This window comes from Sciurus carolinensis, chromosome 6, assembly GCF_902686445.1.
Source record: "Sciurus carolinensis chromosome 6, mSciCar1.2, whole genome shotgun sequence".
In the NCBI taxonomy this organism is placed as follows: domain Eukaryota; kingdom Metazoa; phylum Chordata; class Mammalia; order Rodentia; family Sciuridae; genus Sciurus; species Sciurus carolinensis.
The window spans coordinates 31,037,016-31,063,798 of record NC_062218.1 but is presented as its reverse complement, the minus strand read 5'-3'; the positions used below and the strand labels follow the sequence as shown (position 1 = coordinate 31,063,798).

At 34.8% G+C, this 26,783-nt stretch overlaps 1 protein-coding gene across 4 annotated transcripts in view; it reads left to right on the top strand.

Annotated features, from left to right (window-relative positions):
- Nadk2 (NAD kinase 2, mitochondrial) overlaps window positions 1-26,783 on the top strand; it is a 45,702-nt gene that overhangs the window by 3,878 nt on the left and 15,041 nt on the right. For 3 of the 4 annotated variants that reach the window (XM_047555993.1, XM_047555995.1, XM_047555994.1), the window contains exons 2-7: window positions 8,868-8,956; window positions 9,853-9,941; window positions 11,020-11,101; window positions 16,697-16,780; window positions 18,330-18,466; window positions 23,886-23,964. In XM_047555993.1, the coding sequence (XP_047411949.1) occupies window positions 8,868-8,956; window positions 9,853-9,941; window positions 11,020-11,101; window positions 16,697-16,780; window positions 18,330-18,466; window positions 23,886-23,964 (560 nt within the window). Of the gene's footprint in view, window positions 1-8,229; window positions 8,357-8,867; window positions 8,957-9,852; window positions 9,942-11,019; window positions 11,102-16,696; window positions 16,781-18,329; window positions 18,467-23,885; window positions 23,965-26,783 lie in introns of those variants that run through there. The other variant, XM_047555996.1, reaches the window with a different exon arrangement.

Below are 26,783 nucleotides of genomic sequence, written 5' to 3'. Positions count from 1 at the left end.
AACCTTGCTCCTCTCAAATCTTCCAGACACAGGCGCCATAGCGGCCTATCTAAAAGTGAACATCTGGTCACTTAGCTCCTCTGCTTACAACTCCTCAGCAGTTCCATAACCTTTTGTCACATAGGGAAATTGTTAAAGTGCAGGTGCCTGAATGTTGGCCCACAAGATTCTGATTTGATTTGTGGAGAATTCTCAGACTTTGTTTCTCTGAATCTCACCCTTAACATTTCTAATTCTTTGTCCTAATTCCCTGGATCTGCATTTTTTAACCAACTCCCAGGTTTGCAAGTGGCTCCCTGCTCACACTTTGAGAAACACTGTTGTAGTTTCAACAATGATTCCTTCATGAACTGGGGTGTCTCTCAGCCTCTTGAGCTTCATTTCTGATGATTTGTCTTAAATTCCATGTTTTGGCAATTTCAAACAGTTTTAATTTCCATTAGATGTCATGCTGATATAATTTATTTATGGATCAGTAGTACTTTAAAATGGTTCAAAATGTAAAAGATACAGAATAATATACAGTAAAGTCTTCCTTTTGCCATCTGTCATTCAGTTTTGGTCCCTGCAACTAACGTTATCAGTTTTTTCTGTTTCCTTGTAGAAATAGCTTATGTGTACAAATCAGCAGTGAAAACATTCTTTATTCTTTACCCCATCCCTTTTTACTCAGTGATAACATACTACTTAAACTACTGTGCACTTTTTTTTTTTTAGCGTAACAGTATTTGTGGCGATTGGCATAAAGAACATTCTTGTTCTTTTAATAGTATGTGTGCATGTTATTCCATTATGTGCATGTGCTTAATTTATTTGACACTTAGATTGGTTTGATCTTCTGTCACATACATTCTGCAGTGAATGAAATTTATGTTTATATATGTGTGAATCAAGCTCTAAGATAAATACCTGAAAGTGGAATTTTTGAGTCAAAAGACATATGCATATGAAATTTTAATAGGTATTGCCAAATTGTTTTAAAAGATTATACCAGTTTACTTTCATCAGCAATGTGTGGGAGTACCTGTTTTTTCATAAATTGTTTATCAAATTGTGGGGTCTTTATCAACCCAGTAGGTGAAAAATAGTATTTCTGGGTGATTTGATTTGCACCTCACAGTGACCTTTGAAGCTCCCTCTGAGGTCAGTGCTCTTCTCCATCCTCTATCCAGTTCCTGTTGTGAGGTAAGACTCACACGTTACTTTCTCAGGAAACCTTGTTAGTCTGTGAGTCTGTCTGTGCCCCTGTCTCTCTCTCTACTACCAATGTTGGGTTAGGCATTCTTCATTATATTTTCTTAATATTTATTTTTTATTATTTTCTTCTTAACTGTAAATGTTTGGGGACAAGAATTCTATCTTACCATTCTCTTCGCTTCCACCCTACCCCTTAAAAAAAGGGTGGTGAATGTTTGTGATATTCTTTAATTTTACTTCTTTTCTCCCTGAGACTGAGGACCAACTTTGTTCTAGTCCAGGGCCTTATTACCAGCTGTGGATCTTTCAGATGTTAGCTACTGAAAGCTCTAGGCAGAGGTTACCACCACTGGTTCTTTGAAAGGGGTTCAGGTTAAATATATTTGAGAAACATGAGCCTAAAGAAAGGGTGACTTTTTATTTGACCTTGGGATTATTATTATTATTATTATTATTTTGGCAGACAACATTTAAAATTCCGTGGAACACAACTTGGAAAATAGAGGCTTATGGTACATTCACTTCCATAAATATTTGCAAATAGGAGACTCATATGAAGTGAAAGGATTGAATATAACACTACCTGAAATGCCACCAGTACAGAGCCATTAACTGTTAGAGCTCTGATTTTCAACCTTCACTATGTATGGCATTACTGCAGACTTGTAGTGAAAACTACAAATATGTGGCCAGTCACAAGACTGTAAATAACAACATTTTTCATGTGGTCACTCTTCTTGTATTTTTAATTATATGAAGTAAGCTCTGAGTAAAGGAAAATGTTTATTGGTGAACATTAATATCTCAACTGGAAAAATGTAAGCTTACTTTATTTCACTATCAAGAACTTTGTATTATCTTACAGAAATTTGTCATTTCAAAGTATCAACAGGTGTGCCAGTTATTTTGTGCCTTAGGAAAATTCATTCTTTTTTTCCTTCATAATAGGCCAGGTGTGTGTTGTGCAGGAAATTAGACTAGCATTTGTAAAATGTTTGTGTTCAGGGAGGGTTTACCCAGTTGTCTCTCTTCTTCCTAACTGAAAGTTGGTAGAATTATATAGTTAAAAGGGCACTGATTCAGTCACTCAAATGTAGATCACTTTACTAAAGTAGATCACTGAAGCTTAGTGAAGATTTGTTCAATTTACCTTGGCTTGTATAGTGTTTCTTAATGAATTTTTTTTTTTTTTTAGGAAGCTTTACCTTTGAAGTCTTGCCTTTCTTTCAAGAGGTATTTTTGTAATCGGAAAATAATTTTTAAAATTATGATATACTTAAAAAATACTTGTTACATTGTCATCATTCGAGGCCACCAGCATCTAGGGAGTTTGTTAATTTGTTTGAAATATCATCTTTAACTAATTATTCACCAAGCCATTTTGGGCATCTGCCAAACTATTGGGCATCCTTCTAGGTCCTGAAGAATCAAGGATGAACAGAGTTTCCCTATGGAGAAAATATATTAGTTGGTATTATAAGTGGTCCATTAGAGTGCAGAGAAGGGAGAGATCAATTAGGAAGGGTAGGGAAAAAGGGAAGAAAAAAAGGAAGACTTTGATTTTTTTTTTCAACCTTCAAATAGTTTTTTAGTGATGTTTTTAGCATTTAGATTTTCAGTTATGGAATATTTCAAACCTGTAGAAAAGTTTTAGAAACTTAACAAGATACCTGTGTATTCTATTATCTAGATTTAACAGATACTAATATTGTTCCATATTAACTTCAAATTTGTAAAAGAATATGTTATAGTGAAAGACCTATCTATCCAACTTTTTCTGTTCCCTACCTTTCCAGAAGTATGCAGGTGTACATATTTCTACACATTAATATAACTATATTCATAAACAGGTATAACATTATTTTGTATGTCTTGAAAAGTTATATCAATGATACCTTTTTTAGAATGTGTTTATTCTTTAGAAATATGCTTTTTTTATTTACTGTTGGTTTTGAAACTTAACTATGTTGATACATGTTCATTTTAAATGCTGTATACTATTCCATTGTTTGGATAATTGGGGTTGTTTCTAGTTTTCCTACTATTAAAAAAAATTCAGTTAGAAATAATTCAGTTTCAAATACTTTTTTTGGGAAGCATTGATTGAGTCCCTGAATCCACACATTCTCATTAGCGCTTGCTAAATTTTAACATTTTTGGCAATATGATGATTGTGAAATGATATCTTTTAAGATATTTATATTAAATATTGAAGAATATGAAAGAATTTATATGTGTGAAGGGAAGAGAACAATACTAGAAAGACAAAGTTAAATTTATTTTGTAGCTAACAAAAACTCAATTTTTTTAAACTGTTGTCCAAAGTCAGAAATATTTTATGTTGTGACTCAGTACTTACTTTTGAAGTAGAAGAAAACAGGAAGCAATTTAACCTTAGTACATATAGTGTATCTTATTTTCTGTTTAATCAGAATGCTGGCTGTAACTGTAACCAACATAAAATATATTATAAGGGCAGTTTGAAAATCATTACCCGGGAGTAAGTATGTTGAGGCCAGCAAGTAGGTTGGACATGATAAAGATGTGAACTGTCACACGGAGGAGTTAGTTTTCTCTTCTAGTGGGTTTCAGACCTCTTGGGCAGTGGAATACAGTCCTTGCTCAGCCTCTTTGTCCTTTCCCATGGTAGTTGGGGCATGGGGGTCAATTTTTCTGTGATTTCAGCATTTTGGGAATAGTATGAATGCAGACTTCCAGTGGTTGGGGAATTGTATTAGTCTAAGACATTTAAGGAGGGAACTATTTTAGAAAATCTGAAGCCTGGCTTTGACATTAGCCCCGATAAGAGTTGACGCCCAGAACTTCAGCAGTGGCAGCATGAATGTATAGGACACAATTTGGAAAAACAGTTTATGGGTGTAATTGTTGGACTTCACCATTGACTGGCTGGGCAGATTAAGTGTGAGAGAAGAATTAAAGGTTTATTCTGTTCACTAAATTAACTGACATATAGTTAATCTGCTCAGAAGAGCAGATTTGTAGCAGGGATCAAGTTTAGATCTTTTGGAGGAGATGTATTTGAACTACCTGTGGGCGAATGTGGTAGGCATTTGAAAATTTGATCCTGTAGCTCAAGAGAGAGGCTTGGGCTGACAGGATACATTTCAGAGTTACTAGCCAGTACTTGGTAGGTCAAATCCCTGGGTTGGAGAGATAAGAAAGCCAAAGACAGAGCAATTCCAAGTATAAGGGAGGAAGTAAACAGAATTAACAAAAGAAATACTGAAGTAGAGAACAATGTGGAAAGTTAAGGTGAGAGTCTGGGAAAAAGAGTAAGTGAATAGAAATGATCCAAGATAAATATCAAATACATCTAAAGAAATCTTTGGGGATCAGTGCACTAGACCTGAACATAATAGGTGAATATTTGATCTTCCAGCTCTTAATTAGGCAATTTTTTATAATACTGAATATACGACTTGGTTAAGTGTGTGTGCTTTTAAGGGTACTTATTCAGAGTGCATTTACTTAAGCTGTCATCTCAAAAGCTTGTGCATCATAAATGTTTTAAATTTAAGAAGGGAGGACTCTTATTGAGCTTTCATAGAAAGCTTAGAGTATAAAATAGTAGCACTGAAATGAGACACACACACACACACACACACACACACACTGCATTTTATTTATCCATTTAGATGCACCTTTTGTAAGTGTCCTATTGAATTGTATTCATTTTTTGGGGGGTACTGGTGATTGAACTCAGGGGCCCTCAACCACTGAGCCTGTTCCGCAGCCCTATTTTGTATTTCATTTAGAGACAGGGTCTCAGTTGCTTAGTGCCTCGATTTTGCTGAGGCTGGCTTTGAACTTGTGATCTTCCTGCCTCAGCCTCCTGAGCCCCTGGGATTGCAGGAATGTGCCATCATGCTTGGCCTGTATTCATTATTTTTAATGGAGAGAAGGACTGACAAGTTTTGAAAAAAATATTTAACTACTAATGTGGAACATTGCAGAATTCAGAGTGTATTCTAAATGTTTTCTCTAACTTTTTATAAAACATTTTACAAGAATTCATGTGTTCTTGTTTTTATATGATTAAGATATGTTTGAAATTATTATTTTCAGAATTAGTTAAATTTTTACCAGCTTTTGCATATTACACAAATGTAAGAACCCATTGAATAGTAAGTAAATACTTTCTAATTGATGCTGTATAAGTGATTTTCTTTCTTTTTTTTGGGGGGGGGGTGCTGGGGATCGAACCCAGGGCCTTGTGCTTACAAGGCAAGCACTCTACCGACTGAGCTATCTCCCCAGCCCCCATAAGTGATTTTCTTAAATACTTTTTATCAATTATCTGCCTAGATTACTTCTTGTTAATCAAGTTCAGTCACCCAAACAGCTGGAGCTTTAAGGAAAATAAGTAATACAAAGACTTTTATTCTCTCAATGAATGTTGAACATGATTTATTAGAGAATTAGTTCACAAGAAGGTTGAGTGGGAATAAGAATTTATGAAATGACATTTCTGCTCCAATGCTAAGTATCTGATACTAAATGAACTTCATATTTAGATTGGAATTTAAGAAATTTTAGTGTTGCTAGCAATCATTGAAGTTTTTGTTCTCAAAAAAAGATTTTTCCCCCACAAATTCAGGCTCTTTCACTGTCTTAAGCCATTTACTCAACTGCTGAGTATCTGAATTTCCTAGAGTCTCCTAAGGACAAGGAAGTGAATTCATAAGTTTCTAAACAACAAAATAGAATTTACAGAGCTAAATTACTAGGGATTATATAGTCCAAACCCAAAATTGTAACATATCAAAAATTTGGACAGGGAATCGAAGTCTGAGGGCCAGCTACTCTTCAAAGTTTTATTTATAACAGGTCAGAAGCAGGCAATTTGACAAAACTGTTCTAATAGACTTATTGTGTATTTGTATTAGTTCTTGGAGTCCTTGGCAATTTTTGGTGTCCCATTTAAAATACATTTGATTGAACTCAGCTGATTTTTAAATGAACATGGGACGGGGGACAGGGAGAACACAATAATCAGGTACTCAGATATTTGAATTTAATTTAATTTTTCGGAGCTTTATTTCTAAATAAAGTGTTCACTATAAAGTGATCATGAGAAATAATTTCTGTAACAAAGTAATATAATACAGTAACTAATCTTCCTCTGCTCCCTCTTGACCAGGTAAAGATGACCTATTTTACACACTCTTGTCACTTAGCTGAATAGGCTTTTTGATGCCTTCTATGGCATCTGCCTATGTTCTTTTCTGTTTTTCTGAAACGTGTCCTAAGCACCCCCACCCCCAAAAGCTGAAACATGCATGAATGAATTATCAACAAGTACTTACTTACCCAGCACCTGAGGGTACAGTGGTGAACAATATAAGATAACTGCTCTCCTGATATTTACTTATTAGGAAGGTGAGACAAATAGATTTAAAAAAAAATTTCCAAGATAATTTTAGGTGTGGTAAATGCTGTGAAGGCTTGGGGATGGAATAATTGGCAGTGGTGACTGTTGTAGCTGTGACTGCAGCACCAGCAGCTGCTGTCCTCACAACCCAAAGTAGAGAAGAGCCAGGATTGTGCTGGGGGATAGAGAACATTCCAGAAAGCGAAGAAGAAAGAGCTTTGTGAGAATAGGCCAATGAGACTAGAATGTAGGGAATGAAATGGAAAAATGAGGTTGGAGAAGGCCTGTGGAGGCCAGGAGTAGAAGTAGGGAGCACTGCTTAGAGGCTTGTGCAGTAATCCAAATGGGAGATTGAGTGGTGTGGTGAAGAGGAGAAACGTACACGGGTCAGACCTAGGATTCAGTAACTAGATGTGAGAATAAGGGAAAGGGAGGGTTCTTGGCTTAAGGTTTATGTGGGGAGTCCTTGGGGTAGAAAATGAAGGGTTTGATGTTGAACATGTTAATTTGAGATGCCCATTAGACATCTAAAGAAAGATGTCAAGTAACAGTTGGGTAAATCATGCTGAATCCTGAAGGTTAGGGATAGCTGTTTGGAATCATCTGTATAACATGAAGGTTTCTTTAAAAACCTTAAAACTAGAGATCACAGAGGGAAAGAGTAGAGAATAAAGACACTTCAGTGTATACTCTTGGGAGGTAGGTAGTCCAATTTGGTTAATCCTTGACTGAGTAATGACAGCAGTAATCTGAATGTTAAAGCTTTGTTCATCCATAATTAGAAATTCTTCTCTAAGAATAGTTTTTTTCAGACCTAATTTATTGATAAAGTAGATGAAGGATTATCCAGTTATTTCTTTGGTAATTACTTTCCTTCCAAAATAGCATTTTGACATTGATTGACTCTAAATGTAATGAGGTTTATGGATAGGCATTAAATTCTTGAATAGGCTTTTTGATCTACAATGAATTGTCATCTGTATATTAATTTTCAGTACCCAAATGTTTCTTCAGCTCCTTTTTTGAGAAACATACATTTAACCTTAGATCGTAAAGCGAGGACCAAACTGTTTTAAAACTCTTAGCCGGTATTCATAGGTGAAAGACTGGGGACATAGGTAACAAAATATCAGTATGAATTATCCCAGAGTTATTTTTTTATCCCAGGTTATTTTTTAACTTTAATTTTCTTTATGCATCTTCCATGTTGTTATGTTTATAACATTCAAAAAATAAAGGGGGGCATGATGGCACATGCTGGTACTCAGGAGGCCTCCAACAGTGAGATCACAAATTTGAGGCCAGCCTAGGCAAGTTACTGAGACCCTGTCTCAAGGCAGGAAGGACTGGGATTTAGCTTGGTGCTGCCTGCCATGTGTGAGGCCCTGGGTTCAATCCCTGGTCGCCCTCCTCCCCCCACAAAAAGGAAAGGAAAACAAATACTCATTAAAATTGTTGTTTAAAATTTGATTTTACCTTATATATTTTTCAGTAAGTAGCATAGTGATTTCAAATAATATAATACAACTAAGATTTTATATTGGATAAGTTCTTGAAAAGTTGATTTTGTACCATAAAGTTATAAAGGAATTTGGAAGAGGAAAGAAAAATAACATGCTTTTGAATTCTACTAGCATTCACTCCAGTGTACAGATTTCCTACTGATGATTAAAGGATGTTCATTGAGGATATTTCTGAACTTCTCTCTCAACATTTTACTCTATGGATTATTTAGAAGACATAGACTTTAAAAGGAAACTATTAATGGTAAGATAGTTATACAGTGTTACTCCAACCAATTAGGAAAAATAATTGTTGAAGGATATATGACTAAATATTTAAGTTATCCTTTCTCAGGGAGCTAATCAGCTCTTTGTGTAAATTGTGTAGGGTAAATTCCAAATAGAGTTCATAAACCTGAACACAAGAACAGTAAATCCAAGTGGAATAAAGGTCATCTTAACTGTCTCTAAAAATATTAGTTTGTCTTTGGTCTTCAGGTAACCTATAAATAATATATTAAAAAGAAACAAACAAAAAACACCTTAAACTTTAAAACTTTCAATTTGAGATCCTGCTTAACTTAATGCTGGATTTGATGTTCAAACCAAATTAAGTTTTTCTGAAATCAGACTTTCTAGTTCAATTCGAACTTGTAGGTCTCACAGATAGTCATTAAAATATACCTTCAAGAAAAGTCTATGTAGGTTTTTAAAAATAATTTTATAACATCATATATAATAAATAGTAAAACAACATTTCTTATATTTTGATATAGCTTGCATTGAAAGGCTCTAGCTACAGTGGACTACTTGAACGACATCATATTCACACCAAAAATGTAGAACATATTATAGATAGTTTACGGTAAGTCTGTGGGATGGGGTCATGGGTGGGCTTTTATGTTCAGGACTTGGAATTTTTTATTTTGTACTAGCAGCTAATCCTTAGATTTTTAGTAAAGACTGTCATGATAAAATCATTTTTAGAAAATCATATCAAGGTTAATGAACCTGATTTTATAGCTTTCTGAAAGTAAATTTTTATTGTACTCAGAAAATTTCACAGGTATTTTTCAGTTATTTGGTCTGCCACAGAAGTGCCTTTTCTGCAAAGAGTTAATTCAGTATCCAGCAGGCTACAACTGTATATGTAATGTTTTATTTCTTAAAGCAGAATCATAGATTATACAGTATTCATTATAATATTCTTTGAGTGTCTGAAAATTATTATAGAAATGAGTTAACCTGGGACCAAATGTAGTCATTAAATGTTCATGTGGTACAAGAGAATCAGTATGAGAACATGAAAATTACAAAGTATTTTAGTCACTGTTTTAGTGTCTGCCAGTCAATGAAATGTGTTGAATTTCAAATAACAGCTATTAGATTTTATAAAAAAATTGTATGAGTCTTAATCTTTTGGACCATTTTTATATCAATACATTTTAGCATCAGAAGGAGTAGAGAAAATGAAATGAAATTCTGATCAATCAATAATGCTGTTTGTTAGTGGTTATAAAGAATGTTTTTAAAGCACTTTGGAGACTTAGGTAATAACTTTTAGTTTATTCATATGCTTCCTAACTTATCATAGTTAATTGGCTATGGTAATTAAATGAAAAGAAACTGACTTTATAAACCTACACATGGATTTGCTTATACAAGATAAAATTGTTTTATGTCTCTTTGCCTCTCAGAAAACCTACCCTTATTGTGTGCTATCAGTGGAAATTTTATAAAGCCTTTACTTTTTTATCTTAGGAAAGAAGGAATTGAGGTTCGTCTAGTAAAGAGAAGAGAATATGATGAAGAGACTGTTCGATGGGCAGATGCAGTCATAGCTGCAGGAGGTAACTGTTTTATAGAGATAAAGATGTTGGATTGTGGAAATGTTCTTTAATACACATTATTTTTCACATAAGTTTGCATATAGCTATTTTGAAGACTTTGGAGTCCTACCGGAAGACAAATTTGGGTTTTTTCTTTTTTTTAGGATAAGTTTTAAAACAGATATGTTGTATTTATTTATTTTTTGTAGTACTGGGGAATGAACGCAGGAATGCTCTACCATGAGGTATATCCCTTGCCCTCTTAATTTTTTACTTTTGAGACAGAGTCTCGATAAGTTGCTGAGACGCTCCTTGTAGTTGTGATTTTCTTGCCTCCCCAAGTATCCTGAGTTGCTGGGATTGTAGGGTTATAGGTGTGTGCCACCATGTCTGATGAAACAGCTGTTTTATACAACATTCCACCTTTATAATGATTGATGTTACTGTGAGGTTTCACATGTGTGTTTCTATGTGTATGTTTAAGGTGTTCTTTTAACTTCAAATATGATTCAAAGGATTAGTTCTATGCATTTTGGTTTTTGCCGGTCCTAAAAAAAAAAAAAAAAAAAAAAAAATAAAAGATGAAGTTGATAGTGTAGTGAGACTAGATAAATTCTCTCTCTCTTTGGCTCCAATATACTTACACTAATTTTTTTCCTGAACTTTTTTATTGTTACTGAACATCTGTTTTAAACTTTTAAAATAGTTGTTAGAAGACTCTGAAGTTGGACACTTCATTGGATGTGTTCTCACTAAAATAATTTATGAATTTGGACTAGTCTTATAGTAGGAGCAAAGAGAAATTTGGGATTAGAGCAGTGGTTCCTAGCTGGGGAGACATGTTGCTAAGCATTCTGTGTGCACAGGATAGCCCCAGCAGCACGGTATTTTTCTGCTTACAGTGTCAGTCTTGTCCCTGTTGAACTCCTGGATTAGAGTGGCAGGGATAAAAACAAAGGTAGAGTAGGTAGAAAGGAAGAGGGGTAGGCTGTGGCAGTCAGCAGGATGGAGTGTGATTGTTAAAATAAAAGTGATTGTTTTGAAAATGATGTAAAAAACAGGTTGTAAAGCAGAAGTCTGGTTATGTCTTTTGGCACAGGTGATGGCACAATGCTTCTGGCAGCAAGTAAAGTCTTGGACAGACTGAAACCTGTCATCGGGGTAAACACTGATCCAGAACGGTAAGGAAGAACAGGTTCTTTTTGTGTTTGTTCGTTTGTTTTTTCCCCCAAGTTATATGTACAAACAATTCTGTTTCTTTGTATAATATCTATGAGAAATCTTAAAATTTGCAAACTACTCTTTATTTTCTTTACTGTAGTCATAGCGCTACGCTCTGTTAGAAGCTATGGTACATGATGTTTAAGAACAAGCATCAGTGTTTCTGGCTACCATGAACATTAGAACCATGTTCCAAACACAGTGACAAAAGTTTGGCGCACAGAATGATTCACCACCTTTACTAGGGTGTCTGTTGTGTGGTTTTCAAGGACAGCTCTAATTTTTGCTCAGACATAGAAATACATATGCGTCCCTCTGGCATTGGTGTTAGAAAGTTACGTTATGGGATGGACCAGTCCTCACATTTAGCCTTTCTTGATTAGGAGAAGAATCTGTGGTAGAATTGAACTGAGCCCTTGACCAGTGCATGTTGGGACCTTCGATATTGCTGAAGAGGGATAAGTTAATAATATTCCATCTTTTGTCCTTCCTCTTGGTTCTCATTTATATTCCTGATTATGCCTGCTCCGATTTTTCTGTGACTTCATTGACTTTAAGAACAGACTTGTCCAAACACTATTGTGTTTATCTTTCTTTTCTTTCCTAGCTTCACTGATACTTATCCTTATTCTATTCCATTCACCCACAGCCATTGCCATAACTGGACTTTATGATCATCTGGAATTTTCCCTTTTACACACCACTCTGAACAGTCTCCTACCTTAACAGTTTTATTCCCTCATCCCACTGAATCTGTTCTTTGACTTTGAGTGCTTAGCTTCCCTTTGTTTTCTTCATTTAATTTTTCTTCACTTCATTTACTTTGACATTTTCATAAGTATTTTTATTCATTATTTTTTTGTTCGTTCCTAGATCAGTCTGTTATATTCTTTCTATCAGGATTGGATAGATGATTTGGGGAAAAAGATCAGAAAAATGTGGGTGTGGCGTCACTTCCGAGTTGACGTCTCCAGGACTTAGAACTGGATCCTTAGAGTTGCCTGCACACTTTCTGCGTAGCTCTACTCATCTCTTTCCCACGCCCTGTGGTGGCTGCTTCTAGAGTGGCCGTTCAGCTTTTTGGTACTCCTCTTACCCGTTTCCTTCCTTTCTTCAATAAACCTCTCTTTTCTCACATAAGAAATGAAACTTCCTGACTTTTGTCAGGAAAAAAAAATCTTGTTCTGTGATTCATTCCTTTTTCCCCCTCTCCTTTTGCATTTACTTCCTCTTAGCCTTAAGTCTTGTTCAGGACTCTATATTTTTCAAGAAAATTTCTCTATTATTATCCCTTTTCCTTCCCTTTAGCCCCAAGCTTGTTATCCCTGCTTCCTCACTGCCCAGTTATTTCTAAACTTTTGCAGTTTTTTTCTGAATTTTCCCCTGACCAGTTCATTGATGCTGCTTTTGCCTTACATATCAGTGACATGCTAGTTACTGAGTTTACTGGAAATTTTAGTTCTTTTCTTACTAGATTCCTGAAAAGTTGGTAGTGCTGTTTACTTGCTGCATGTGTGTTTATGATGTCCTTTCTTCTCTATGACTACTACTTTGTCTCTTTTGAAGGATTTTACTTTTTGGTCACTGCTTAATTACTATGGTGCTCTGGGCCATCTTTTTTCCCTTTCATTCTCTATACCATCTTCTTGCTTCCATTCTCACCCTTGGTCTCTTCTCCTTGCCACAGCCTGTAATGACACTATATAACATCTGTGTTCAGAATTTTGTGGTGACTTTCTTCCTAACCCAGAATAGAATTTAATTCTTTGGTGTGGCTGGGTTGACCAACTCATCCTGCTTTTCCTAGGACAGCCCTAATTTTAACTCTGTAAGTGTTATATCCCAGGAAATTGTCAAGCCCAGGCAAGCTGAGCGGGGGTGATTGATCACCTTTACTGTGACTTACAAGACTCTATATTATCTGGCTCCTTTCTGCTCCCTGTCCTTATCTTCTATTGTTTTTCCTTTTCTTCATGATATTCTAGCACTTTGACCTTTACTTGGCTATAGTGAAAATGCAAGATATCCACAAATGATCTCTCCTTTTCTCTTTGTCATGCTTGATGAATGGAGTCATCATGTCTGCTGAGACTGTGACTACTTCTCCTTCACTGCATCATCAGATTGATTCTGAGTTTCAGAAATCTTATCCTCGAATTCATCCCTGGTTATCCTTGCTGCCCCGAAGCATAGCGTAGATCATTCTGGTAACTCTCAGTCTCTCGTCTTCTAACCCGTCTTTTACACTTTGCCATCACCTTCTTTCTGAAGTGTAAATCTGATCGTATGCATTTCTTTTGTGTTAGTTAGCTTCTTGTCGCTGTGATAAAATTACCTGACAAGAACAACTTGGAGGAAAGTTTATTTTGGTTCACGGTTTCAGAGATTCAGTCCACAGTTGGATGACTCCATTGCTCTCTCTGAGTGAGGCAGAACAACACAGTGGGAGCAGAGAGAGAAATATCAGGGACAAAATATGAACCTCATTGATCTCCTTCTTCCAGCCATAACCCACCAACCTACAGTTGCTTTATTCAGATTATTAATCCATCAAATGGATTAATTACTGATTAGGATATAGCTTTCATTTCACCTTCTGCATTAACACAGAAGCATTTGAGGAACACCTCATATTCAAACCTTAATTATAAGGTTTAATTAAAAATTTTTAGGATTTCCCTATTGCCTTCAGGATGCTTTGCAAATTCTTTAGTTAATATATATGATATTTCAATATTTGTTACTTATCTGCTCTTCTAGTTTCATCTATCCTCATATACTCACAGGCATACTATATTCTCCAACTACAAAGTTATACATACACATATTGAAACCCTTCTAAGAGCAGCCTAGGATTCCTCCTAAAGGCTTAGGACAAAATCTAACTGTGAGCATCTGCTAACACCATGTTTGGAGGCTTACTCTGAGATGCGTTTACGCTGGTGGGAACTTTGTTGATACTTAAAGTAGTGTATGATTTGAAAAGGTGCAAAAGGCATTCTCCAGAATACCCCCCGCCTCCTTTTTGGTACTAGGAGTGCTTAACCACTGAGCCACATACCCAGGGTCTTGCTAAGTTGTGTAGAGTCTCACTGAATTGCTGATCCTCCTGCCTCAGCCTTCTGAGCTGCTGAGATTACAGGTGTGCTCCACCACACCTGACTGGAAGGCTCATTTGTGTGTGTGTGCACTTTCATAGTACTTCTGCCAAGCCTACCCTTAGCCATTCCTTTAAGATTGAGTGTACAAATTCACTTCTATAGTTTTTGCTTATTAAAGACTGGTGCCTCTTCTGGGCTCTAACTGGAACACTCTATACAGAGAGCACTCCCTTTATATTATTTTCTGTTTGTTTATTTCTTCTGTTAGACTATAAATTTTTACTTTTGGGACCTTGTATTTTAATTTCTATCACTAGCATGATTTTTTTTGTGCAGGGCAATATACATTTGAAAAATGACTGATTAATTAAATGTTCTTAAGGAGCAGGTCTAGGACTTTAGTCTAGCTCAGTAAATATTCCCTGAGTGTAAGTAATTGAGATCCTTAGTTCAATAATTAACTTTGATTGCCTTCAGGTTGGTGTCTGGGTTATGTAATTTCTTAATGGCCTATTTGTATCATTAAGGTATGAGATACTTCAGTAATCATATTTTAGTTTATTGAACTATATTTTTCTTTAACAAACTGACTCAATATTCATAAACGTGGGGATATTGAAACTGGTAAGCTGATAGTGTTAATAAAGCTATTTTCTCCCTGGAATAATACATTTCAAAAGTTGTTTTCTCTTCTTGACACTAGGGAGGTATGTTAGACCTCCTGACATAACATATTGTTATTTAATTCAGGTTGTCTCAACTTTAGTTTCTTCTGTATTATTTATGAAATGTTGCATTACATTTCATAATGTTCATAATGTCCAAACCTGGTGGCTTAAAACAATTATTTATTATTTCTTGAGGTTTTTTGGTACCAGAAATTCAAAGCAGGTTGACTGGGTAGTTTGGGGTTGGGATCTCTCCTGAGGTCATTGTAAGAAATCAGCTGGGTTGCAGGCATATGAAGGCTTCATTTGGTATGGAGCATCCACTTCCAAGATGGTTCACACACATGGACTCGTATAAATTAGATTTGATTTCAGTCTGTCTTCTACATTCTACAACTACTGTACTGAACTGGGTACATAATGAACATTTGAGTGATTAATTGAAAATGAGCTAGAGGACAAGTGGTAGCCAGTCTCCAGGTATTTATACTCTGTGTCCTGTCTCCCCCTGTTTTCAATCAGGGCTGGTCTATGGGACCAACAAAATATGGTTTGACAATGTGAGGATTACAAGGCCAGTCATAAATAGTATATTGCAACTTCTGTATTATTTTTTTGGATTGCTCAGTCATGTGATGAGAGGTCACTCAAGCAGCCCTTTGGAGAGCCTCTCATGGAGAGAAATCAAGGCCTCCTGCCAACAGCCAGCACAGTTTGCCAACATTGAGCAACTTGAAAGTGGATCTGATAGCCCATGTCAAGCCCTCAGAAACCTGCAGCTCTGATTGAGATGTGTCTATAATCTCATGAGAGATCCTTCTCTCTGTAGTGTTTCCGACTTTCAGTTGACCTCAGGTATTGTTGTATCAGATGATTGCTGAGACCTTTTATATATTTAAAACTGTGTAAATTATCACAGTAAAAAAAAATTTAGAAACTTAGACCCTGTCCTTTCTTAACTTCAGTGTTGACCCTCTTAGATAAAGGAACTGACTAGTCACAACTTTACAAAACCTTTTTTCTGTTTACTTTATGCTTATAAATTAATTTACATTTGTTGTCAGGAGTTTCTTTTGCCTACCTTCAGCCATTCATTCCTTATCAAAGCAGCATATAAATAATGATGTGTCAACTTGCTTGACATCATTAGGAGGCATATATTCTCATCTTCCTGTAGCAACTTACAATTTGCTTTTGCAGTTTGTTTTAATTTGTTTTCTTCATCAATCTATGAACTTGTGGAAGTTCATCCTTATATATTTTTTAAATAAATGAAAATGGACTTAAGCTTTCTCGGTTCTCTTTTTATTTAAGGATATCTTAAATGACATTTAAAAAGGAATTATGGTGCAAAATGCTTTTATGTAAATAATTCGATTCCTCAGAATAACCTTTCATGGTTGGTAGTTTTATTATGATTTTAGAAATAAGGAAACTGATACTAAAGTGGCTTGCCCAAAGGTAATAGTTATACAATTTAAAGGTAAGAAGTAAACACCACTAAACTATTAGATAACAGGGTAATTAGTAGTATTTGCTCTTATTTTTAGTTTCACCATAATGTGGGAACTTTATTGTATATTATGGCATTAAAGCTGATGTAAACTACTATTTCCATTTTTGTTGAAACTGTTGCCACAGTTCTGTGGCCAAAAATGAAGTATAGAGTAGAATTTTAAAAATTTCATAACTGATTTTTGTAGTTTAGTGATACTTGTTGACTTATTTTTTTTCACCCTTTTTCTTCTCCCCTTTACACCACCCCAAAATCCCTTTTAATTTAAAGATCAGAGGGTCACTTATGTCTGCCTGTTCGATATACACATTCCTTCCCAGAAGCCTTACAGAAGTTCTATCGTGGTGAGTTCAGGTAGGAATTTTTCCTATTGTTTTTATATTTTAATGAGTATGTGCTAATAATAAAATAATAATGCTGTTTTAAAAGTGGAACCAATCAGATATTTGGATTATTTCATAGTCATAGCAATAGCCATAAAAAGTAATATATTAACTGAGTCACAAACAGTGTTACCTAGCATATAAAGCAAGTAGAGATTTTTCTTCTTCAGTGAGATAGAGACCTGTCTCTACTTTCTTAACCTTGTAATATGTTTTTAGCAGTTTAATAGAGAAATAGTTAAAACTGTATGTTAAAATTGAAGGTTCAAATTCTGAGATTTTGTATTTTTTATATTCATCTTTTATCCAGTAACAAATGGAGGGTTGGATATTTAATCCAACCATACTGAGATTACTGGTCTCTGTCTTACATATGATGAGTTCCTTGTGCAATGGAGATGGAATTTTAAAAAAGTTTCTTTCACTTAATGTGTTCATGAAAAGAGGCTAAAGGAGACAGAACCTGATGTCAGGTTAGCCAGTTTTATATGAGATAGGGAGAGCCAAGTTGGACCACCTTTTTATAGTTTGAAGAAACATTTTCCCTATATATTTGTGAAATTGTTTTAACCCTTTTTAAAGAATGTTTTTTTTTTTATACATAGTAGTTGTACATATCTATAGGGTATGGTGTTACCTTTTATTATATGTATATAATGTATAATGATCATGTCAGGATAATTGGCATATTTATCATATTTATCATTTATCATTTCTTTGTATTGAGAACATTCAGAATCCTCTCTACTACCTATTTTGAAATAGTCATTAATTAATTTTTAACAACACAGTCATTCTGCTGTGCTATAGAACATAAGTTATTCTTCCTACTCAACTGCATCCCAAAATCTTGACTTTTCTAGAATCACTTTATTATCATTGATTTCAGTTTCTTGGTCATTTCAGAAATTTGATACCTGTAGAAATGACTATAACTACCAAGTGGGAATATTCTTTTGTATAGTTACCTAGCCAAATCTGTCCTATTGGTTTTGAAATCAATTAAACACAATTCCTTTTTTCTTTACTTCTACCAAAAGCATCATTTAAGCCTTTGGTGTAATGTTACATTTGTTACCTTTTAATCTTTTTCCTTTTATTGTCTTAAAAATCCCATCATTATGAAATTTAGGGGAATTTAATCTAATACAACCACCTTAACATGATACTATTTTGATTTCAGGATTTTTTTTTGCATAGTATTTTTTGCTGAGGAAAGTATAAGACTATGTCTAACTTAGCTATCTAGGACTTAATGGGTTCCTGATGAAGAGTTTCACTTTAATTCAAATTATTTGTAAGACTATGTAGGAGTTTATTAGGTATTTCCATTATCACTGAAAAGAAAAATAAACATCTAACTCCGTCTTTCAGCAGGAACCTGTGGATTTTAGGTGTTTCTGGCATAATTTATTCATAGCTCATTTTTAATGTGCATTTTTACTTTTTAAAATTATTATTATGTCTAATCTTTAGTGTATTCTATTTTAGCCTAACTTTCTTTTCTTTACTTTTCTAAGGTGGTTATGGAGGCAGCGTATCAGGTTATACCTTGAAGGGACTGGCATAAACCCCATTCCTGTGGACCTTCATGAACAGCAACTAAGTTTGAATCAGCGTAGCAGAGCCTTCAACATTGAAAGAGTTGATGATGAAAGTAGGTAGACTGGAAATCAGAATCAGTGTTTAGGGCAATATTTAACTTTTGGATCTTTTGCCTTCTAATTTTTTGATGTAAAATTTATAGTTAACTTATTTTTGGTGCTCCTGACACTACTTAGGCAAGTACAGTGAAGTACTTCTGCTGTAAAATTTATTGTAATTAGAATCCAGAGTAAGAAATACAGCATATATCTAGAGAAAATCTTTGTTGGAACAAGCTTAAAAACTAGATCAGGGAAGGATTATAAAAACCTAACAGGATAGTTGATATTTAAGGCAAGATTCTTGGCCTTAATCTTTAAAATGTGAAAAGAAAAGAAAAAGCATTGATATAAAATGAGTTAAATCTGTAGAAAATTTCATAATGATTATACATTTTATGTATGTAGGGTACATTTACCATAGTTAGTTATTATTAAATAAAACCTTTTTAACTGGGCACAGTGGCACATGCCTGTAATCCCAGTAGCTTGGGAGGCCGAGGAAGGAGGATTGCAAATTCAAAGCCAGCCTCAGCAATTTAGAAAGACTCAAAGCAACTTAGCAAGACCCTGTCTCAAATAAAAAAACAAAAAGGGCTGGGAATGTGGCTCAATGGTTAAGTACCCCTAGGTTCAATCCTGGTACCAAAACAAAACAATCCTTTATGTTGGGAAAATTTACATCCCAGCCTTAAGATTTGTGTTTGAAGTATTTTAAGGAGAATACTAGCAGAAGGTAATTTGCACCTTTTTTTATATGAGATTTAAGGTGAATTTTCAGTTTTGAGCTAATTTATGGATTATTATTTAGTTATATTTCTGTACTTTTTCCAGTAGCTGTAAGATTTTCCTGGTGCAGGAAGATCCCAAGAGAAATATTTGTGGACTGTATAAAAGATACTTTTTTTTTCCTCCAATGTTTCATTATCTGGGTAAACTTACCAGGGATGTATTTGCTTCCTATCTCTGCTCTGTCATAGTACCTGATGTTTATATTCATTTTTTTCAGAGCTTTTTATGGTGATTTATAGATTTATAGTTTAACATGCTTCTAAAGTGTATTATTTTTGCTGGGTGTGGTGATTCACTCCTGTAATCTCAGTGACTTGTATATGCTGAGGCAGGAGGATCCTAAGTTCCAGACCAGTCTCAGCAATTTAGTAAGACTGGGTCTCAAAATAAAAAGGACTGGGGCTATAGCTCCATGGTAAAGCACCCCTGGGTTTAATTGCCAGTAAGAGAAGGCAAAAAAGTGTGTGATTTTTTTTTTTTCAAATAAAACCCCATTTCGTTTTTAAGAAAATTTTAAAGAAATTATATGCTTCGGAATTCTTGCTATTGTTTTTGAAAATCATTAGTAACTATTAATATTTTAAAATCATAGATATTTTACTTTATCACTCTTTGAAAGAAGTTACTGCTGTATTCAAAAGATAGTGAATTGACTGTTTTCACCCACAGTCATTTAATTTTAGGAAATATGTACCCTGGTATACAGAGATTCTCTGCTCAGATACCTACCTCAGATTCAGTGGGTTTAGTATATAAGCTAAGTATTTCATATACAGAAACAAATACATATAAACTTACATCCAGGATGTTCACATCTGATAAATGGGAGTCGTACAAAAAGAAGAGAAAAAATTTCAATATAGAAATAATTAATACAAGAACTGGGCATGGTGCATGCCTATAATCCGAGCCAATGACTCAGGAGACTTAGACAGAAGGATCACAAGTTCCAGATCAGCCTCAGCAATTTAGTGAGACCCTGTCTCAAAAGAAAAAAAATAAAAAGGGCTGGGCTTGTAGCTCAGTGGTACAGTGGGGTTAAATCCCCAATACCACTCCCCCCCCAAAAAAAATACGAGATAATGTATCCAAATTTAGGCAACTGTGTGAACTCACTAAATTATGTTCACCATAATTACTACTAATGTCCCAAACCAAGGTATGTCAGAATTGGGGGGATAAAGCAGCCACTATAAGCTTCCAAAGAGAAGGCTGGTAGTGGTGGTGACTGAATCCGGTTATTTCATGCATAAGAGATCTGGAATCAGGATAGTTTCAGATTTCTTGATAGCTATGCTAGATATTGCTATTATTATTATAATTATCGTACTATCATTGTTATTCACAAGTCTATGGTTTTTACTTGACATTTACTATTTTAGAGAGCTTTTTTTGTTAGAAGGTATTTTGGATAGTTTTATTTTCTAAGAAAAAATTCAGAGCTATTTCAAGGTATATCTTACATTTCCTACTTAAATTGTTTTTTCAAGGTAGCAGGAAATATTTCCTAGGAAGCTTCCATTTGGGATTTTTGAATATAGGAAGAGGTTTGGGATTATAAATATACTACTATGTTTTATCCCTGATATAACTTTCTGAGCACAAAGAATTAGAAAGGGACAAAATCCTTTTTTTTTAAACCTTTCAACTTAAAAAAGGGATGATATAACTTTGAACAAATGATATGTTATGAAGTGTAACCTATCCTTACCTATGTTGTATTCGTATACAAGTTAATAAAAAAAATTCGTCCTTATTTCCAGTATACATATCTTCAAAAGGGGAAGGCAGAGCTGACTTAATTATTTTCTTCTTAAATTTTAATCTTATAAACCAGTAATTTAGTAATTTTCTTATTTACTAGGCTGGCTGTATTAATTAGAGAGGTGAAGTGAATTGTTTTGACAAACAATGCTGGATACATCAGTGGCTTACTGCAATAGTTATTTCTAACTCATATCACTGAGGGGTGTTTAGGCAATCTAGGCTCCTTCCAAATAGTGGTTCCTGCCATATTCTAAGACCTCTGGGTTTCTATTGTACACTCTGTGTCTTGTTGGGAGAAGAATCCAGACGGTATGATGGGTGTTAAGAAAGTTTTAAGAGCCAGACCTTTTCATCACTTTGCTGACATTCCGTTGAACCATTACCTGGCCACATGGCTCCAACCCAGTGTGAGTTGATGTAGAAATAAAATCTAGCAGTATGAGAATGAGAGAGAATTATAGTATGGCAGTCTCTGTCACAATTTTAATAATACTATATTTTAAAAAATTGAGTTCGTAACTTTGTAATTCATTCTCTTAGACTTAATATCAAGTCCATCTTTTCAGATCCTATTGAAACAAGTTATAAATGAATGGTTTTGTGATTAGGTAAAGTTTGGTAGTCAGCATAAAAGAAAATATAAGCAGAATTAGATGATTAATGAAATACAAAGTAATTTTATTCTCTTCCTCATTTGACAGAAGTTTTGAGATGACCATTCAGCAAGCACATGTAGTAAAAATGTAATGTGGAGATGAAAATTAGGGGAAATGGGAATAGGGAAAGTCAGGACCACATTTAAAAACATGTGGTTACTACAGTTTAATGACAGTTCAAATTTATAAGTTTTTACCCACGGTTGAACATGTGTAGAAAATCTGTGGGTTTGGAAGTCTAAAACATATTCTTTAAATTACCTTATTTAAAGAAAAAGAATTTAAGCCATGACAGTGGCACATACTTATAATCCCAATGACTGTGGGGTGGGAGGATAAGGCAGGAGGATCATAAGTTCAAAGCCATCCTCAGCAGTTTAGTGAGGTCCTAAGCAGTTTAGTGAGACCCTGTTTCAAAAATGAAAAGGCAGTGTAGCTCAGAGGTAAAGTGCCCCTGGGTTCAATCCCCAGTACCTAATAAATAAAAATAAAAAATGTAAACAATAAATTTTAGAGTTTTACATTTGTGAAAACTGTCAGGAAATTGTGAATATACCTAGTAGCAAATTAAGACAGTTTCAAAAGTTAACCTGTTTTACAGTCTTAAGTACAGTCAAATTTGATTAAACACAAAGTCTTTTTATATAACTATTTATGTTAAATTTTTTCTACTGTATTATGAGATCAAGCTGATAATTTAGGCAAATGGCAAGTGCTCAAAATGTTGTTGGTATTGTAATAATAATCTTTTGTATTTAAAGGAATAACTTCTCTTTAGACAGTTATAATGTAAAAGAAATGAGAAAAATTTAATGTTCTGTTTAATAAACATGTAAACATAAGAATATCAGGTTAACCAGTCAGAGACAAATAGATCAGTGATGATTTTGGTGACATTGGCAGTTTATTAGTGTATTCACTATCTGATGTGTATATTAGTATCTGTTGTGTATTGCTGTGTAACAAATTATTCCAACATTTAGCATTTTAAATATTTATAATTTTATATAGATTATAAAGGCCAGGAATCCAGGAGCGTCTTAACTGGGTAGTTCTGGTTTAGGGTCTCTCAGGAGGTGACGAGTCAGTATCTGAAGACGTGATTAGGACTGGAGATCTGCTTCCCAGCTCATCACATGACTGTTAGCAGGAGGTTTCAGTCCCTTAGCACTTTGGCATCTCCAAAGGACTGCTTTTTGCAAATCTTTCCGAAAACAAGCAAGCTGAGAGAGAGTGACCAATGTAGAAGTCAGTGTCTTTTCTTTCCTAATCTCCCAGCCTGCCATATTCTGTTCCTCAGTGTGGACAACCATGTTATGATGTAGGAAAGTATGTGCATTCACAAGGGTGTGAAATGCCAGGAGGCAGGAATCACTGGGGACCATCGTGGAGGCTGCCTACCACAATGGGCTGGACTTTTAAGTATAGACTTAGGAGAAACTGCAGAAGAGACAGCGTGAACTTGCCCTATGGTGCTTGCCTATTGGGTGATACTTGAATGCAACAAATCTGCTATTTGTGACATTGAGAAGATAAGGTCGGCATTTCTATTTGGAAACTGATAAAGGGGACTCTTGAAGGTGATAATCTCAGGTTTGATCCAAAAACACTAAGAATCCTTCGGAGTTTTCTGTGATGGAGTGATTCTTAAATAATCATTAAGGAAAATTACTTAAACTGTGCACACAACCTACAGACATAAAAAATAAAAGATGACATGTTTTAGAGTCCTGAAGGGAGATTTGGCAGCATTTCTACAAAGCTTTTGTAGCTAAAAATCCTCTTGAAATTTTCTATTTGAAAAAAAAAAAAAATACTGATTTTTTTTTTTTAATCATTTCTAACTTGGTTCTTAATATGAACCATGTGTGTAATTTGATGCCTAAATCCAAGATGGCATTTCTTTAAGTGTGCTTGGTCAGTTTTACCTCTGAAGCTTGCAGGGGATCCAGTGAATTGAATTCATATGTTTGATTACTCTGGAAAAACTGTTTCAAGAATAAGTAAATAAGGTTTGATCTGGAAAAACAGAAACTTCATTGTTGGTATGAGGTTAGATGACTTTAAGGTCATTTTGGATACTTTAACATATTTACTTTATATGTTAACTGTATTAAGTAACATGATTCTATTAAAACAAAACTATAAATTTTTATCATAACACCTCTAAAATTCAAGGCGCTATCTTGGTCATTTTTTTTTTTTCCTATTATTGCAGGGTCTGAGACTTCAGGACCCCAACTTTTGCCAGTGAGAGCTCTAAACGAAGTCTTTATTGGGGAGAGTCTATCATCCAGGTATTTCTAAGCCTGTGATCTTATTTATATGTTAATATGTTAGTACTTTTTGGATATTTATTTAATGTCCACAACTTGGCTAAGATTTGTAAATAATTAATACTGTATAAGTAGTAGGAATTATTTACTGAAATTTTTTCTGAAACCATCATACATGTTGATACACATTAAGGGAAAAGAAAGGTCTGAAATCAAAAAAGTTTGTGAAACCCTACATTAAACGGTTTCAGGTGTCTTTACTACTTCCCAGTGTCTTTATTATATTAGGTGCCTTATAAATATTTAATGAGGGGTGCAATAAGCATACATTTGCAATTGATATAATACTCTATATTATAGACAGCCCATATTGGATTTTTCCACTAGAGCTGAGTGCAGTGATATGTGCCTGTAGTCCCAGCTACTTGGAAGACTGAGTTAGAAGGATTGTTTGAGTCTAGGAGTTTGATGACAGCCTGGGTAACATAGTGAGATCTTTCTTAAATAATAGAGAATTTCTTCATTAATTGGTCTTATTGTCTTAAAGTTGATTTGTTTGTTTGCTTGTTTTTATCCAGAATCCAATTAAGAATCACACATTGCATTTGCCCATTGCAGCCCTTTAAAATTAAGAATAGCTCCTTAGTCCCAGCTGTTTTGTCATTCATAATATTAATAATTTAGAGTAGTCTAAGTCAGTTGGTTTGCAGAATATTCCCTTTTTTGTTTTGTGTGATTTTGTTTTTCATTTCATGGTAAGATTCAGACAAGGCATTTTGACAGGAATGCTACCTATGTAGTAATACGTTCTTTTTAGTATAACACATCTTAAGAAAATTATACTGACAGTTTTTTTTTAGGCAGCTTTTTCACTGCTATGACCAAAAGATGCAATCAGAACAGTTGAAGAGGAAGAGCAGTTTATTTGAGGTCTCACAATTTTAGAGGTCTCAGTCCATAGACAACTGGCTCCATTTCTTGGGACTTGAGATGAGGGTGAACATCATGGCAGCAAAGTATGGCAGAGCAGAGCAGCTCACATGATAATCAGAAACAGAAAGAGAGAGAGAGGGGGGGAGAGAGAGAGAGAGAGAGAGAAAAACACGCCACTTGCCAGATACGAAATATATACCCCAAAGGTACACCCCCAGTGACCTACCTTTTAAGTCCAAGTTTTTCAAATCATTCTTCTCCTGATGATTATCACCATAAATTTAGCTAAAATCTGCCAACAGTATCCATACCACCACCCAAATGCTATGTTGTCTAGAAATTTCTTCCATCAGATTAAGAAGTCCTTTGCTTTTAAAATCAACCTCACAGAAAGTCTCAGGACACAGGCAAAATGCAGACAACTTCTCATCCAGAACGTAACATAAATGGCCTCTAGTCCACATTTCAATAGAGTTTTCATCTGAACCCTCTTGGGCCCTGTCTTCACTGTCCATGGCATTGTCCATTGGCATTCTGATCTTTTTTTTTTTTTTTTTTTTTTTTTTTGTGTGTGTGTGTGTGTGTGTACTAAAATGTAAAAACATATATTGCATAAAGAAAATTTGGAAGAATACAAAAAGCTAATGAAAGTTTTAACTGAGCAGTCATTGGTACGGAGTGGGTGAGAGTTTGTCCTTTGTACCTTTTAATGACAAAATTATTTTGAGCCACATGAATGTATTATCTTTGCAAAACATTGCACAGAATCAAACATTAAGCTCCACTTAAAACAATCTAAAGCCTTTCTAGCTTGTACTGCTAAGCATCTCAAAATTCCTCCCATCAATTCCAAGAAGCTCCAAGTCTTCTGAACCCCATAGTCAGGTTAGTCTCAGCAATGACTCCACTCCTGGTACCAGTTTCTGTTTTAGTCAGCTTTTTCACTGCTGTGACTAAAAGGACAGCTGTAGAGAAGGAAAAGTTTATTTGGTTTCAGGGGTTTCAGTCTATAGACAGCCGGCTCTATTCCTTGGGGTCAGGAGTTGAGGCAGAACATCACAGCAGAAGAATGAGGCATAGGGAAGCAGCTCACATGATCAGAAAGAAGAGAGAGACTCTACTCCCAAGATACAAAATATATACCCCAAAGGCACGCCCCCAATGACCCACCTCTTCTAGCCACACTCTAACCATCTTTAGTTACCACTCAGTTAATCCAATCAGCAGATTAATTCCCTGCTTAGGTTAAGGCTCTCATAGCCCAACTGTTTCTTCTCTAGACCTTTTTGGCTCTTGGGGGACACCTCACATCTGAACCATAACACAATTCAAGGTTATAACCATTATTAAGAAAAATTAAAGTTCATATGGCTCATCTTTAGGAGTATAAAAATATAATATGTGCTTTCCTACTGATAAAATCTGTTTTATGGGACTTAAGTATGATTTAGGCTAATTTGCCAACAATTTTTTTTTTGCAAAGTTTTTTCATGACACATAGTTACTAGCTATAAAATGAATTCTGTAAAGTGAAGTTAATATAATTTTTGGTAGTACTTTAGACCTTGACTTCTCATTTTTGTAGATAGCAGTAAATTAGGGATATCAGTAAATTAATTATTTTAAATAATAAGGGCTGGGGGTATAAACCAGTGGTAAAATGCCCCAAGGTTCAATCTTTGTACCAAAAACAAAACAAAACAACCTAATTCAGCAGGATGATTTGAACAATCTTTTTGAATTGCCATTATTTTGTTGTACATAGTATTAAATTTACCCAACAAAAATATATCATGTATCCATTGTGTACAGTGAATAAGTCACTGGGGATGAACAATGAATAAAATAAAGGTAGTATGTTAATTTTTTGGAGGGTAATAAATATATACTTTTAAAAAGTATTAAAG